This window comes from Dama dama, chromosome 4, assembly GCF_033118175.1.
Source record: "Dama dama isolate Ldn47 chromosome 4, ASM3311817v1, whole genome shotgun sequence".
Lineage (NCBI taxonomy): Eukaryota > Metazoa > Chordata > Mammalia > Artiodactyla > Cervidae > Dama > Dama dama.
This window is the reverse complement of record NC_083684.1, coordinates 16,975,660-16,993,482: the sequence shown is the minus strand read 5'-3', so window position 1 is coordinate 16,993,482 and position 17,823 is coordinate 16,975,660. Positions and strand designations below refer to the sequence as shown.

The 17,823-nt window shown below is 43.7% G+C and overlaps 1 protein-coding gene and 1 non-coding gene across 2 annotated transcripts in view; one reads left to right on the top strand and one right to left on the bottom strand.

The window, feature by feature from the left end:
• Positions 1-17,823, bottom strand: part of USP10 (ubiquitin specific peptidase 10) — a 64,519-nt gene that overhangs the window by 20,909 nt on the left and 25,787 nt on the right. Inside the window, exons 2-4 of the mRNA XM_061138312.1 lie at positions 12,246-12,314; positions 7,812-7,872; positions 2,427-3,473 (exon numbers count right to left, since the gene is read on the bottom strand). Coding sequence (XP_060994295.1) covers positions 2,427-3,473; positions 7,812-7,872; positions 12,246-12,314 — 1,177 coding nt within the window. The remainder of the gene's footprint in view (positions 1-2,426; positions 3,474-7,811; positions 7,873-12,245; positions 12,315-17,823) is intronic.
• LOC133055277 (U6 spliceosomal RNA) lies at positions 6,878-6,984 on the top strand. The gene has a single exon (XR_009692576.1). It is a non-coding gene; the product is annotated as a U6 spliceosomal RNA (small nuclear RNA).

Here is a 17,823-nt window from a genome sequence, read left to right as displayed (position 1 = left end):
CCGAGTCCTAACCACTGGACCACCAGGGACTTTCCTCACAATGTTCTAGAGAGTAGTTTACCATCAGATTTTAGCAAGTCAACTAGATTTTAACTACACAGCAAACTATGTATCAAACCACATTTAAAGTTATTTGACTAGAATGCTTTAAAACATTTAAAATGAATCTTTTCTTTCTCCTTTTAAATAAAGACTGAGGAAATTTCCCAGGAATGGAGGTTTTCCTTGTGAAGTGGGCTTCCCCGGTGGCTGGGCAATAAAGCATCTGCCTGCAACGCAGGAGACCGCCTACAATGCAGGACTCCCTTGTTCGATCCCTGGGTTGGAAAGGTCCACTGGAGAAGGAAATAGCAACCAACTTCAGTATTCTTGTCTGGGAAATCCCATGGACAGAAGAGCCTAGCGGGCTACGGTCCATGGGGTCACAAGAGAGTCAGACACAACTTAGCAACTAAACCACCACCACCCACTGTGAAGCAATTTTAGGAATATAAACATAATGACAATGCCTTCTGACTTTAAGGGCTTCCCTGGTGGCTCAGCTGGTAAGGAATCCGCCTGCAGTGCGGGAGACCTGGGTTCGATCCCTGGGTTGGGAAGATCCCCTAGAGAAGGGAATGACTACCCACTCCAGTATTCTGGCCTGGAGAATTCCATGAACCATATAGTCCATGGGGTCGCAAAGAGTCGGACACAACTGAACAACTGTCACTTTCACTCTGACTTTAAAATTAGAATGTCCACTTTTAAAAGCATCACACCATGCATCTCCCACTACAGGTTAAGAATGATGTTTAACTTAATGATCTACACAAAGGCTGTTACTGTTCTCCCTTGACTCTTACAGCTTTCCCTTGCAGTGAACACGTTTTAAAAAGTTACAATAAAAAATTCACCTAAATAACCTAAAAGTTATCATTTTAAAAGTCCAAAATGCTGATGCATCTATCAATTAACTTCTCATTTTAAGAGAAATCCAGACACCTAGATTACTCAAAATAATGTATTTTGTATAGGAATAAAATGCTTATTTAAAAACTTTTTCAAGTATTGCTTCTGTCATCTTTCTACCAACAAAAGGATGTGTTTTATATTTGATGGAATTCTGACCATTCGTAAAAGAGTATACATTTTGCACCTCTCTACTGCTTTCACCGTCATCCTGGTACCAAATGCTGTCAGAATGCCAAAATGTTAAACCAGCAAACATTAAAGCCTAAATAAGACAGTTCAGAACCTCCCTGGTGATCCAGTGGTTAAGAATCTGCCTGCCAATGCAGGGGACACAGGTTTGATCCCTGATCCAGGAAGGTTCCACATGCCTCGGGGCAACTAAGTTCACGCATCACAACTACTAAAAGAAGGAAATGAAGGAAGAAAGTGAAGTCGCTCAGTCGTGTCCAACTCTGTGACCCCATGGACTGTAGCCTACCAGGCTCCTCTATCCATGGGATTTTCCAGGCAAGTGTACTGGAGCAGGTTGCCATTTCCTTCTCCAGGGGATCACCCCAAACCAGGGATCAAACCTGGGTCTCCCTCATTGCAGGGAGATGCTTTACCATCTGAGTCACTAAGCCCTCACTATAGAGCCTGTGCTCTGCAACAAGAGAAGCCACCAAAATAAGAAGCATGATCACATCCAGACAGTAGCCCCTGCTCTCCGAACTAGAAAAACCTCAAGCAGCAACACACACCCAATGCAGCCAATAAACTAAAACAAAAAGACAGTTCATTTTAACTGGGCTAATGGGGTAAGAACCTGAAGTGCTGGCTACTGGTACTCTTTGGATAATGAATCCTGAGAAACAGCCCCAGCTTCTTAGTCATGTGTAAAAACATACACGCTCCTGCCTCTGACTTCCCACTTTAACTTTAGAAACAGAAGCCATGAGGCTTTACAGTTTTATTGTGAACTGGCCCTACTTTCTGAGCCTTAGCATAGCAAATGAAACATTAACTTCAGGCCAAACTGTTGCAGTTTTTCTTTTCCAGTCGAGTTGGCCTTGCTGTGCTAAAACTGAATAAAATCCATTTACTCAATACAAGACACACATTAAAAAGAAAAAAAACCAATACTTTCTTATATCCTAAGAAATAACTCCAAAGTGAGTAGAATCCTCAGGGATTACGACCCCGAGGTTGTAATAACTGGAACACAGACAGGACTATCCATTAGTCACACAAGGGAGCACAATTACTTGGTCAGAAGGCAAGACGTGGAAATGTAAATGTCAACAGAAAATGACTGATAACAGACATGGATTTTCCACTTAATGTAAAAGTAAGATATCCCTCCCCACCCCATTCTGCTCATATGTCATTTTACTTTCAGTGACACATAAGGCACAGGTATTGTTCAGAAATTCATTTGAACACAGACTGTCTGCTCCCATCTTGGCCTCAGACCTCTATCTTTTGAACTATACCTGCAATCTTTATGGCTACAGGATCCTCTGAAACTGGAACCAGCCCTTCCTTGACTTCCGCCTGCTTTTCAGAGACCAGGGGAGACGTGGCGGGAGGGGAATACTTAGTTTCCACAGAAACCACAGGTGAGGAAGAGGAAGAGGGCTTAGAATCATGAAAAAGACTGGCCCACGACTTGGCAGGCTGACTGGCAGGCACAGTGCCCGCTGCGAAGGCCGGGGCATCCGCAGGAGGTGGGGCGCTCTCGGTCTTGGCAGGGTCCGAGTCCGAGCTCTCCACAGTGTGCAACTCCACCCCATTGGCAGCTGTGCCCTCACCCAAGGATTCAAGTATTTGTCCATTAGTGACTCCAAGGTTCTCAGTAGTATCAGTCCCCACGGAGGGCTGAGCCACAGCTGTCCTCAACAGGGTGTCCCTGCCGGCCTCGGCAGGGAGGCAGGAGGCCTCTGAGTTGGCCCCGGGGCAGACCTCGGGCTGCCCTGCAGTCCTGGCCCCGCTGTCCAGGGCTCCGGGGAAAGCCCCAGCAGGCCCGGCGTCGCTGACAAAGTCCGTGGCATCCTGAGGGCTGCCCCAAGTCCGGGGGGTTCCTGCCATGGGCACATCCCCCATCAAGTCTGCGTCCTCGGCACCTACACTGTTGGGGACTGCTGGGCTGGCGTGGCCATTGACCAGGGCTTCCGCCGAAGGTCCACCCTCGCCACCGTCTTTCAAGTAACTGTAATATCCAGGGGGACGTTTTTTCTTCTTCTTACGCTCCCTTTGTCCAAGACCACCCGAAACACCATCGTTCTCTAAAGCTTCCGCCTCGGCATGAGAGCCGCCATCCAGGGCAAGGGCAGGGCCCGGGTACTGGCAGTTGGCGGAGCTGTAGTTCACTTCCTTATCAATGTCATCAGGGAGCTTTTTGGAAGTTGTGCAGCTAAGGATAAATTCAGGGGCCTGAGGATTCAATGTGCTTGAAATACTGTAGCTGGGAGTTCTCGGCAAAGTGTCACTGGGTTCAATTACTTCATTAACACCAAATTCAATTCTCTGATAGTCGTGCCCTGTTTAGAAAGAAAATGATCAGTAAATATCCCACTAGTTAAGAACACAGCTATACAACTTATGAAAGTCTCAGTAATTATTTCTTTTTGAAACTGAAACCTTAAAATCTTACAGTAATTAACAAAGCTATAACATTTAATTTGTGCTAAATAAGTAATCTGCTGAAATAAATAATAACCACAAAATTGTATTTAGTTTGAAGATATGAAATACAGAAGCTGGTATCCATTTTGTACTCACAGTAGTTAAGGTAGAAATTAAAATGAAACTATGAATAGGAAACAAATGCTATTCTGCCTGTCTGAACATGTCCCTCAAAGCAATCTGATTTTATTAGTTTACTTTATACCTAAGACTAGGGCATATATATTTTGGAAAACTTAATTTTTAAAAATCAAGATGACCAACTTGGGGACTTGAAAACCACTGCTTGCTCACACTCTCTATGTATTTTATATATATATATATATATATATATATATATATATGGTTTCTCTAATTTGTCCAATTTAATAATTCAAAAAGTATGAATTATACAAAGCACTCTTTCAAATTATCCATTTCCCAGACTCTTCTATTAACAACCTTAACTAAAGCCCAAAAATGGCCTTGCATGAGTGCCTGTGACTTCTCCTAAATTAATTCATATTGGATTAACTCCATGAGTAAGGACGGTGCTTCCAAAAATCCCAAAAGATAAAGTTAGGACTGCAAACCTTTAAAAATCTCCTTGAAATCCTTTAATACCTCTTCCCCACTGACAACAATCCACATGTTCTTTCCATTTAAGATGGACATTTTTTTTACAGATCACATCTTGAAAATTAGGGTGAGTTTCAGAATCAACTGAGTTTCTCAACAGAAACTAAACACCAATGTCATCTGATGAAATAGTTAAACATTTTGAAGTTAGGAAAGGATGTGTTTTTTAATTTATTTTTCATGCACTACTGAAGATTTCTCAAGTCTAGCACAAGAGGCCCATTTTTTCTCAAGGCGTTTATTTCAAGAAAAAAAAAATCACAGTACTAAAATAATCATATTCTACTCAGAAAACTGAATATATTTTACTTTGGAAGTATTTTTAGAGGAGAAAAAACAGCCCCACAGAGGGGCCAGGGCCCTAAATAGTTTTCTAATTCTCCATTTGGTTTGATATCACACACCCTGCGAGTGGGGAGAATACACCAGCCAGACAGCAAAACATTCCTGAAAAAAGAACATGATGATGGTTACAGCTAACCATCTATAGAGATACCGAGAGGACAATTTCAATCCTCTGGCCCTTGAGCACTGATTCGTGGTTTCCTCATTTTGAAAACAATCACCAAAGGAAATATATTTCTCCATTATCCCTAAAAGTGAGCTGTCCAGTTTGCTTCCAGGGAGCTCCATCCACTGAGGCTGCAAGGATGCAGAGCTGCTCTGTGGACCATGACGGATGTAGCTGAAGCAGGGAGGCCGCCGTTCAGAGACTGGGACGTACATGAGGAGTCACAGTGAAGTTAGTATGTGCTCTACCACGCAGCCTGTGCAGAGTTTGGTTATTCCTGACAGACACAGTGCGTTCTACATCGTAATCATTAATCTTATCGTAACATACAACACTCCAGAATGTGATGTGATATTAATGGAACCATTCTGATATGCTATAGTTGTTACCAAAACATTTACCAGACTGTGGACAGTCTGACCAAATCCCTGCAAGGCTGAGTCCCACCCAGAACAGTTCAGTTCCTTTTCTTATGCAGGAACACGGGTTGTGGACACACACATCCACTGCACTCCAGGGCAGAGAAGTCTGGACAAGGTCCAACCTGTCCGGCTAGAAAAGTGGTGGAGGGCCTACAAGCTCATGGGCACTTGGATCATCAGGCAGGAGATTTGTTGGGGGAAGGAAAATTAGCTCAAACACAACAAACACACCCTAACACGGCCCTCTCAAAGCCTGTGCCCTGCAGCACTCACAGTACAGTAGCCTGGGGTGCCCAGATGGGGTCCTGAAGTCCGAGATGCTCAGAGGCACCCAGGAGATGCTCATGCCCACGTCTGTCTGAGAACCACTACTTAAGTGGCTTCCTCAGTTGACTTCTCCAAGCAGCTTACAGTGAGTCAGGTCAACAATCATGGCGCTCTCAGTCGTGTGCAGTGTTTATTATCAAGGGGGAGGGGTACAGAGATCAGGAAGGCAAGGCCCCTGCCTCAGGGGATTACATCTACAGGGAGACAGACATCAAAGAAGGAAACGAGGAAGCAGAGGGTGGGTGAGATAAAGCCTCTACAGCTTTACAGGCATTTGCCGTGTGACTCAGGGAGCTCAAACTGGGCTGTGACGACCTAGGGGGTGGGGCGGGGTGGGAGGTGGGGGGGTTCGTGTTGACGCGTGGCAGAAACCAACACAACACTGCAATGATCCTTCAGATAAAAGTAAATAAATTTAAAAGCAGAATGCTCCTCAACACACACAAAAGGAGATCTATTTGGATCAGAAACTACAGAGAGGTCAGAGGAGCTGGCAGGATAACCAGACTGGGGAGGGGAGGGGAGGGGAGGGGGTAAGGCTACTTCCCGCTTTGGGGACTAACTTAAAAAGGCCACATTAGGAGCCCCCACCTAGAGTGTGCGGAGCCGGCCGTGGTGGGAAGTGCCAGAAGAAATTACTCTCAAGCACTCATCCAAACCCTCCCGAGGGTTTACAACTCTGCAGACACTGCACCATGCACACAGAACCGGATGCGCTGCGGTCTCCACCGCCCACAGCTGAACTCAGCCTAAAACAGGGGGGCAGACTCACGGACTACTGGACAGTGAGCTGGCACCGTAGGAGAAATGAAAATTACACAACAGGACAGAAGAGGCCTTGGGGAACGGGGGCCTTTAAGCTGGCTTCTCTCAGTGTGAGCAGCTGTGTTTTTGGCAGATTAAAAGATGGACTTGAGAGGAGAGAGGGGAGAACGGAGAGAAACGGCCAGGAAGCATTAACTGAGCAGGAATGCCAGCCTGGGGTGGGTGGGGGACGTGGTGGGAGCAAGGAGGAGAGAGTGGAGCAGAGGGGAGAGGCACTGCGACACTGGGGGGTCTGAGAGGGAGGGGGAGCCTTCGTCTGCAGCCGAAGCCCCTGGGAGGATGGTAAGGCACGACCTGAACAACAGGGAAGACAGCGAGACATCTGTGAGCCCAAGCAAACACTGGCAGCACAGCAGCTGTGTGCCAAGTACTGGAAGTCACGGAGCACCTCAACCCACAGATTAACAAGGGGGTCCCAGAGGCTGGGAGGCCCGGCAAGGGTGCCTGGGTCCCTCTGGCATCTCTTATTTTATCCTCGTCCTAAGTCATCATTAGAACTGTCCTACCTTATGTTTCTTATAAAGCTGCTAATAATTTTAGATAAAATCACTTTCTCATACTCGCTTCGGCAGCACATATACTAAAATTGGAACGATACAGAGAAGATTAGCATGGCCCCTGTGCAAGGATGACACGCAAATTTGTGAAGCGCTCCATATTTCTCTCCAATAAAAATAAATGGAAAAAGAAAATCACTTTCTCATTTGTCTGTAGATAAAAAGTTTACATGGTCTCTGCAAGGTTTATATTTAAATCTAAATTATAATAAAACCCTTTCTGACAATGCTATAGAAACAGGGAACCAAATCACTGCTCTCAAAGAAAAGGTTCAGCTTCCAGCTTCCCCAAGGCCACTGAGGACCTTGAGCACGATGCAAACTGAAAGGTGGTCCAGACAGGTTTGACACGTGCAGTGGCAGCCAGCAAGACGAGAGGACCCTACTGTTAGTGACACTGTGACATACATGAGAAGGCTGCAACTCAGTAAGCATCACCCCCAGTGATCAGCTCAGTGTCTGGGACAGAGACAGCCAGCAACTCAGTCATAACAGGACAGGAGGTGAAGAGGTCACCTGAATTCCCAAGAGCCTTGATGACAGGCGTGGACATAGCCGCAAACTCAGGACAAGAGAAACGAGCTGCCACTGAGCCGGGTGGAAGGCACGTACTCAGAGACTTGCCAGCTCTGGGCCCAACAGCTGGTGCACTCAACAGAGAGCCCACTCCAGAACCCGCACAGACAGCCTTGGCTGTGAAGGGTACTCCTATGCCAGAGGATTCTTACAAAACAAACAGAAATGAGCAATTATTTCCAAAACTCACCTTGGAAGTCTGACACTCTGAAGCACAGAATAAACTTTAATTCATTAGCCAAAGTGGTTTGGTGATTAAAGCTACTGGAGTTTACAGCAAAAACATCAAGCAGGAAAGGAAAGGAAGGAAGCCTGCACCCGCAGGGCGTGCACTGGGGAGCAGAGAGCAGGGCTTACCGTCGGGGAGGTCACCAGCAGCCTGTGCGCCACACAGAACTGTCCCGCCGTATGGAGGAAGCTGCCCAGGGAAGGGGAAAAGAGTTTAACTCAACAAATTGTTAAAGTTCAACACATGCTATTTCATTAAAGCAACCCTCATTAAAAGGCTATTTATCCATGCAACTTCTCATAACACTATTTTTAACAAAATAACACAGATGGGGAGACAGTAAGATTAAACATCTTCATTTTAAAACACCATCAGAATGCTTTCCAATACTGATTGCTATCAAACAGATCCGAAAATGAGGCAAAAAATAAAAAACGGGCTCCAATGGCCATGTCAACCAGCTACAAAAGGCTCACGACACACCCTCTGTTTCACAGGAGTTGCAGAGTGCACATCAAATAGCATATAAACGCTTGTCTTTGTCCACTGACCAGTGACCATCTGCACACGTTGTTCACCATCACTACACGTCCACTCAGTCACAGGCAGGAACCAAGCCTGGGGACAGTGAACAAAGCAGCTGGAAAGAGAAGCCTGAGAATCACAGCTCTCTTTTTGACAGGGTATCTTAAATAACTGAACACAGCTGGCAATCGCACTCCTTGTTTGCGAGAGAGACAGCAAAATGGCCAGTGCCTGGGCTCTCTGTAAGATGCAGGAAGGTATCATGAATATGCCCATTTTTTGCCCCTCCTGGCTATTCCATAATACTTAGGAGCTGGAATGTTTGAAATGAGAAAGTTTAGAATGGAAAGGGGTAAGTAAGTGGACAGATAATTGCTATCTGAAGGCAGAACAAAAGAACAAAAGGATTACAGCCTAACACGGCTTCTACCGCAGCACTTCCCAAAGCCTGCACGCTACAGCACAGGCAGTGCGACAGCCTGGGGTGCCGGGACGGGCCCAGGGTCGGCGCGTCCAGAGGCGCCCAGGAGACTCGCAGGCCCACAACTGTCTCAGAGCTACTGCCTCAGCTGATTTCCTACTGACTCTTAGGGAGTCAATGCAACAGTCTCAGAGATAAAAGCTTATCCCTCCAAGTACTCTCCTGAGAGAATTAATGACAAATAAGAAGCTAAAAAAACAAAACTGCTAGTCACTCAGTCGTGTCCCACTCTTAGTGACCCCATAGACGGTAGCCTGCTAGGCTCCTCTGTCCATGGGGCTTCTCCAGGGGATCTTCCTGACCAAGGGATCGAACCCCGGTCTCCTGCATTGCCAGCAGATTCTTCACGGTCTGAGCCACCAGGGAAGCCCAAGAAAACAAAGGGAGCTGACCACTTTCTGGACTTGAGAGCAGTGCATATTTTCACCACACAGGGCCATTCCAGCATTCATCATGGCAAAGCACTTTGTGCCCAGGTGGGCTGCACTTGAGCCTGTAGACCATTCCACACACCACTCCAATGCTCCCATCCGGTACCCCAGCCTTTACCACTGGCGTGGACACACGGAGCCAAACAGTGTGTCTGGGAAAGCCACAACTCAAGATGACATCCCTCTGCAGTCACAGAAGACAGCAAACTCCCAGACACAGCCTTTATTCCACTGATGACACTAGGGTGCCCCCTGGTGATAAAAATCTAAGTTGTAAGGCAGTCAAAGTCTTGTTTTTTGAAATCACACTGTACTCTCACACACAATCTAGGGAGTAGGAGAGCCAGGGTCTGAAAACTGAGCCCCCGGCATGCCCCAGGGCCATACTGCTGTTTTCTGTTCAGTGTGTTTAAAACACTTACTTTGGTTTGCTAACCTAGTAAGTGCATAACTGGGAATTACTGAATGCCAGAATGAGTTCAGGCACAGAAAACGTGTGTATTTTTTTTTTTTACTCTATACACTGCATATGGTGCCTCTAACGCAGCAAACCTCCATCACCTCTAAGATACCCCTTTGTAGTAACTGGATATAATAGAAATGCAGCAGAATAAAACTGCAAGAGTTGTTCAAAGTTCTCTTTGATTATATAGTTACTTATAAGAATAGAGAATTTTTTAAGCAAAAATACAAAATCTCACAAAGGAAACTGAGCAACAGAAAAAGCTGAAATTTATTTGTATTAGATACAAAACCAAACCAACTTACTCTGAAAACAGTGCTACCATATTGTGAGGTCAATACTCAGGACCTTCAATAAGAAGGTAATATTTTTAAATCTTTTTGCTACTGCAATGGGATGAGAGGTTAGATCCCCACCACCAATACCATACACACACACACTCAACACTACAATCTCAAGTTTAATTACATACCAAAGTGAAAACAAAAACTTTAAAAACTTTTTAAATGTCTTTATGACCTCAGGGAAGGAAAAAACTTCTTAAAAGATATTTTTAAAAATCTACAAACTATGAGGAAAAAAAATACATGACATTAAAACTTTAAAATGTACTCCCAAAGATTAACCCTATAAATCAATAAGAAAAAGACAAGCCATTTGATAAAAATATGGACAAAAGATATAGAACAGGTAATTAACAGAAGCAGAAATCTACACTGCCAATGGACATGTGAAAGTAATGTAATGGTGCTCAAATGTTTGTAATCTGGGAGATGTAAATTAAAACAACAAAAATCCACTTACTCCATCAGATTCACAAAAATTTTAAGTATGTCTCTACTGAGAATGGGGCTTCCCAGGAGACACTAGTGGTAAAGAATCCAAGTGTCAATACAAGAGACTTACATAAGAGACTCGGGTTCGATCCCTGGGTTGAGAAGATTCCCTGGAGAGGGAAATGGCAGCCCACTCCAGTATTCTTGCCTGGGAAATCTCATGGACAGAGGAGCCTAGCAGGCTACAGTCCATGGGGTCAAAAAAAAGCTGGACACAATCAGAACATCTGAGCACAGCATACTGGGAATTCTCAAAAATTTTTCTTTTTAATGGGATCTAAAAGATCCATATAGTTAAGGCTATGATCTTCCCAGCAGTCATGTAGAGTTGTGAGAGCTGAACCATAAAGAAGGCAGAACACCAAAGAACTGATCCCTTCAAACTGTGGTGCTGGAGAAGAGAGGATCCTGAAAGTCCCTTGGACAGCAAGGAGATCAAACCAGTCAATCTTAAGAAAAATCAATCCTGAATACTGGTTGGAAGGACTGATGCTAAAGTTGAAGCTCCAGTATTTTGGTCATCTGATGAAAACAGATGACTCAATAGAAAAGTGGAAAAGTCCCTGATGCTGGGAAAGATCGAGGGCAGGAGGAGAAGAGGGCATCAGAGGATGAGTGGCTGGATGGCATCACCGATGCAATGGACATGAACTCGGGCAAACTTCGGGAGATGGTAAGTAAGGGACAGGGAGGCCTGGTGTGCTGCAGTCCATGGGGTCACAAACAGTATGACATGACTGAGTGACTGAACAACAACAAAAACTCTCATGCACGAGTGATGGGAGTGCAGACTGTGAAAACCACTTAGAAAGCAGACGCGCTGAATGATGCTTATTCCTTGCAGGGCACCAAAATTCCATTCCTAGGAGTATTTCTTGGAGAAACCCACAGACGAGCATGAGGAGACATAACAAAATATGATTACTGCCACATTTCTATAATAATGGAAGAACTGAAGACCTAGATAGTCCCCCTCAACATGAAAACAGGTAAGTTCAATATTTAACAATTGATGGGGAATTTCCTGGCAATTCAGTAGTTAGGACTCTGCGCTTTCACTGCTGTGGGCACCCAAGTTCATTCCCTGCTCAGGGAACTAAGATCCACAGGGCACAGCCAAAAAAATAAAATTTAACAATTAAAATCAAAGAACAAGAACAAAATGTCCAAGTAAATCTAAAGAATATTTAGCTTAAACAAACTACAAAATGATGAATACAGTATGATACCACTTTGTTGCTGTTGTTTAGTCACAAGTCAGGGCTCTTCTGCAACCCCATGGGCTGTAGCCCACCAGGCTCCTCTGTCCATGGGATTTCTCAGGTAAGAATACTAGAGTGGGTTGCCATTTCCTTCTCTAGGGGAATCTTCCTGACCCACCAGGGATCAAACCCACATCTCCTGCATCGCAGGCAGATTCTTTACTACTGAGCCCCTGGGGAAGCCCCTGATGAGACATTTTTAACCACACAAAACAATCAACAGTGCACAGTACATGCACAGTAAGAGGTGAAAATCACAGCCAGAAAACAAAACGTACTGTGCATTTTTGGCAGAGTTTCAGTATTTCTGGGGAATAAGGGGAATGAGAGTATACAACGGAAGCTTCAACTGTCTCTGTAATGTTTTGCTATTTACAAGTATAGCAGTAGTCAAATCCAATGGGTGGGTCCAGTCATTTTTTTCATGTTAGCCTCCACACTTTTCTGTACATTGGAATTCCTATTTAAAAGGCATAAATAAAACAACAACAACAACAACAGATCTAAAACATAACCATCAATTAAATCTATGCATGCACTCAATAAAACAAAATTTTGTCTTACCTCAACTGAAGCGCGAGGAGTCACAAAGAACTGATTGAATTCATCAGGGCTAAAATCTCCAAAAATATACTGGGGAAAAAAAAAAAGAATCACAGATCCCGTAACATACACAAATCATACAGTTTCAGAAAAAAGTGTTACATCAATCCTATAAATAATTAGCCAGAACCCCCAAGACCCTTTCTCCAGTAAACAGACAATGCTTTCTGGTGCTCCTTTATAGTCCCATTGCAGAGAGATCTTTAAGTCTAGATAAAAACCTTACGATTTTATGGAAGAAAATCAAAATGATGGGCCTTATGATGGGGGAAAATGTCCCAGACAATACCAACTACCAGCAAGGATGTGAAGCAACTAGGGATGCAGAAAGGCATAGCAACTCAGGGGAAAAAAAAGGTTGGCAGTTCCTTATAAAGTTTTACTTACCACACAACCCAGCAAGCCTACTCCTAAGCACTTACCAAAGAGAAATGAAGAACAATGTCCACACACACACAAAACAAAAAAAACCCTGTATGCTGAAGTTTACAGCAACTGTACTCATAACCACCAGAAACTGAAAAGAAGCCAAATCTATATCAAGAGGGTGACATGATACATGAACATGATGAACTACTAATCAATGACTCTCTAAAGCATCACACTAAGTGAAGCATCAGACTTACAAGGCCACAAGCTAAGGACAGAAAACAGATCCGTGGCTTCAAGGTCGGAGGAAGGAATCATTACAAAAAGGAACAAGGGAACTTTGCAGGGGGCGGGGGGCGGAGCTTCACAGGGAAAGCCTGTTAGAGAAATAGTAAACTTCCCATGTGCCTAGGAAACACATCCACCAAAAAATTAATGATTTCAGTTCTTGAATATGAATGGACAACAAAAAATCAAAAGACATGAGAGGTGGCAATAAACAGCAATAAAGAGGGTTACTATTAAAACAGGGGAAAATGAATCTGCGTAAACAAAACATAGGAAACAGAAAAGAAGTTAAAATTCTAATCTGTATCATGAAAGAAATTCTAACAGGTAAAATAAGCAGACTGTCAAGGAAAAAAAGGAAGCGAGAACAAGGAAGTATTCAAAGAAATCAAAGGATTATTAAATTTAAATTACTAAATTTACAAACTCAACAGACGATCTTAAAGAACCAAGATCAATACTGTAAGACAGCAATGCTATGAAAGTTCCAAGAAAAAAAGTATTTCTTTTTGTTTTCATAGAATTCGATTCTATGGTTTACTACTCAAGTGCAAAAGGCAAAATAATTCTGACTCTCATACACACTTGGGATGGGTGGAGGTGGGCTGCTTAAGAATTCCAGAAAATGCATTCAAGGGATACAAAAGCAGTAACAAACAAGCAGGATCCAAAAGATGATCGATACTGTAGACGTGAAGCCCAATGCAAACATGAAGGAAGACTCATGCCGCTTTATTTAATGCCAACAACAGGAATGTTGTCCACGTAAAAGAGATCCACGCTATCTTCTGAGCGGCTGTTTAATTCACAATGTGGGGAAGACACATTAGGATAAGAAGTGAATGTTCTTAAAGAGTTGCTAAGCTTTTCTCTTCAGGCTGGATTTCTCTTGGAAAGATAAAAATAAATGAAATACTCATTGAAATCACACTTCTATGTATACTTTCTTATTTGAGTTTCCATACAATCTAAAGTCTTTTTAAAAAAACAGAAATTGGTCAATCCAGTAAGAGAACTAAAATTTCAAATGATTCAATAAAATCATGTCAATGAAGAGGAAGGGGAGGAACCATGACCCAGCAAGCCTTCTACCAGTCTGCAGGAACAAACCTCATGGTCAACCATCAGAATGCTTCAGTTCAGTTGCTCAGTCACATCTGACTCTTTGCAACCCAAGCACGCCAGGCTTCCCTGTCCATCACCAACTCCCAGAGCTTGCTCAAACTCATGTCCATCTAGTCGGTGATGCTATCTAACCATCTCATCCTCTGTCATCCCCTTCTCCTCCAGTCTTCAACCTTTCTCAGCATCAGGGTCTTTTCCAATGAGTCATTTCTTCCCATCAGGTGGCCAAAGTATTGGAGTTTCAACATCAGTCCTTCCAATGAATATTCAGGACTGATTTCCTTTAGGATGGACTGGTTGGATCTCCTTGCAGTTCAAGGGATTCCCAACAGTCTTCTCCAACACCACAGGTCAAAAGGATCAATTCTTCAGCACTCAGCTTTCTTTATAGTCCAACTCTCACAACCATACATGACTACTGGAAAAACCACAGCTTTGACTAGACGGACCTTTGTTGGCAAAGTAATGTCTCTGCTTTTTAATATGCTATCTAGTTTGGTCATAGCTTTTCTTCCAAGGAGCAAGCGTCTTTTAATTTCATGGCTGCAGTCACCATCTGCAGTGATTTTGGAGCCCAAGGAAATAATGTCTCTCACTGTTCCCATTGTTTCCCCATCTATTTGCCATGAAGTGATGGGACCAGATGGCATGATCTTAGTTTTCTGAATGTTGAGTTTTAACCTAACTTTTTCACTCTCAAGCGGCTTTAGTTTTTCTTCGCTTTCTGCCATAAAGGTGGTGTCATTTGCATATCTGAGGTTATTGATATTTCTCCCAGCAATCTTGATCCAGCTTGTGCTTCATCCAGCCTGGCATTTCGCATGATGTACTCTTCATGTCAGTTAAACAAGCAAGGTGACAATATACAACCCTGACGTACTCCTTTCCCTATTTGGAACCAGTCTGTTGGTCCATGTCCAGTTCTAACTGTTGCTTCTTGACCTGCATACAGATTTCTCAGGAGGCAGTTAAGGTGGTCTGGTATTCCCATCTCTTTCAGAATTTTCCACAGTTTGTTGTGATCCACACAGTCAAAGACTTTGGTGTAGTCAATAAAGCAGAGGGAGATGTTTTTCTGGAACTCTCTTGCTTTTTCAATGATCCAGAGGATGTTGGCAATTTGATCTCTGGTTCCTCTGCCTTTTCTAAAACCAGCTTGAACATCTGGAAGTTCACGGTTCACATAATGTTGAAGCCTGGCTTGGAGAATTGTGAGCATTACTTTGCTAGCATGTGAGATGAGTGCAATTGTGCAGTAGTTTGAGCATTCTTTGGGATTGCCTTTCTTCGGGATTGGAATGAAAACTGACCTTTTCCAGTCCTGTAGCCACTGATGAGTTTTCCAAATTTGCTGGCATATTGAGTGCAGCACTTTCACAGCATCATCTTTTAGGATTTGAAATAGCTCAACTGGAATTCCATTACAATCTCCACAAGCTTTGTTTGTAGCGATGCTTCCTAAGGCCCACTTGACTTCACATTCCAGGATGTCTGGCTCTAGGTGAGTGATCACACCATCATGGTTATCTGGGTCATGAAGATCTTTTTTGTATAGTTCTTCTGTGTGTTCTTACCACCTCCTCTTAACACCTTCTGCTTCTGTTAGGTCCATGCCATTTCTGTCCTTTATTGTGCCCATCTTTCCTGAAATGTTCCCTTGGTATCATTCATTTTTTTTAAAGAGATCTCTAGTCTTTCCCATTCTATTGTTTCCCTCTATTTCTTTGCACTGATCACTGAGGAAGGCTTTCTTATCTCTCCTTGCTATTCTTTGGAACTCTGCATTCAAATGGGTATATGTTTCCTTTTCTCCTTTGCCTTTCGCGTCTCTTCTTTTCACAGCTATTTGTAAGGCCTCCTCAGACAGCCATTTTGCCTTTCTGCATTTCTTTTCTTGGGGATGGTCTTGATCACTGCCTCCTGTACAGTTTCACAAACCGTCCATAGTTCTTCAGGCACTCTGTCTATCAGGTCTAATCCCTTGAATCTATTTGTCACTTCCTGTATAATGGTAAGGGATTTGACTTAGGTCATACCTGAATGGTCTAGCAGTTTTCCCTACTTTCTTCAATTTAAGTCTGAATTTTGCAACAAGGAGTTCATGATCTGAGCCACAGTCAGCTCCCGGTCTTGTTTTTGCTGACTGTGTAGAGCGTCTACATCTTTGGCTGCAAAGAATATAATCAATCTGATTTTGGTATTGACCATCTGATGATGTCCATGTGTATCTTTCAGTGTCGTATCTTTTTGCCTTTTCATACTGTTCATGGGGTTCTCAAGGCAAGAATACTGAAGTGGTTTGCCATTCCCTTCTCCAGTGGACCACGTTTTAACAGGACTCTCCACCATGATCCATCCATCTTGGGTGGCCCTACACGGCATGGCTCATAGTTTCATAGAGTTAGACAAGGCTGTGGTCCATGTGATGTTTGGTTAGTTTTCTGTGATTGTGGCTCTCTGTTAGCCTTTTGCCCTGCTTCATTTTGTACTCCAAGGTCAAATTTGCCTGTTACTCCAGGTATCTCTTGACTCCTACTTTGGCATTCCAGTCCCCTACGATGAAAAGGACATCTTTTTTGAGTGTCAGTTCTAGGAGGTCTTGTAGGTCTTCATAGAACCATTCAACTTCAGCTTCTTCAGCATTATTGGGGATTACTTGGATTACTGTGATATTGAATGGTTTGCCTTGGAAACAAAGAGAGATCATTCTGCCATTTTTGAGATTGTGCCCAAGTACTGACTGCATTTCGGACCCTCTTGTTGATTATAATGGCTACTCCCTTTCTTCTAAGGGATTCCTGCACACAGTAGTAGACATAATGGTCATCTGAGTTGAATTTGCCCATTCCAGTCCATTTTAGTTCTCTGATTCCTAAAATGTTAATGTTCACTCTTGCCATCTCCTGTTTGACCACTTCCAATTTACCTTGATTCATGTATCTAACATTCCAGGTTCCTATGCAACATTGTTCTTTACATTATAGGACTTTACTTCCATCATCAGTCACATCCACAATAGGGCGTTGTTTTCAATTTGGCTCTGTCTCTTCATTCTTTCTGGTGTTATTTCTCCACTATTCTCTAGTAGTATATTGGGCAACTTACCGATCTGGAGACATCTTTCAGTGTCATATCATTTTGCCTTTTCATACTGTTCATGGGGTTCTCAACGCAAGAATACTGAAGTGGTTTGCCATTCCCTTCTCCAGTGGACCATGTTTTATCAGAACTGTCCACCATCATCCATCCATTGTGGGTGGCCCTACATGGCATGGCTCATAGTTTCATAGAGTTAGACAAGGCTGTGGTCCATGTGATGTTTGGTTAGTTTTCTGTGATTGTGGCTTTCATTCTGTCTGCCCTCTGAGGGTAAAGGATAAAAGGCTTATGGAAACTTCCTGACGGGAGGAGAGACTGACTGTGGGGGAAACTGGGTCTTATTCTGATGGGAGGGGCCATGCTCAGTAAATTTTTAATCCAATTTTGTGTTGATGGGTGGGGCTGTGTTCCCTCCCTGTTGTTTGTCCCCAACCAACACATCACCTTTGGAGACTGCTGGATACTCACAGGCAAGTCTGGGTCAGTTTCTTAGGGGGTAACTGCTCCTTTCTCCTGGGCCCTGCTGCACACAAGGTTTTGTCTGTGCCCTCCAAGAGTCTGTTTCCCAGTCCTGTCTAAGTTCTGTAGTCAAATCCCACTGGCCTCCAAAGTCAAATTCCCTGGGGGCTCTCAATCCCTTTGCCAAATCCCCAGGTTG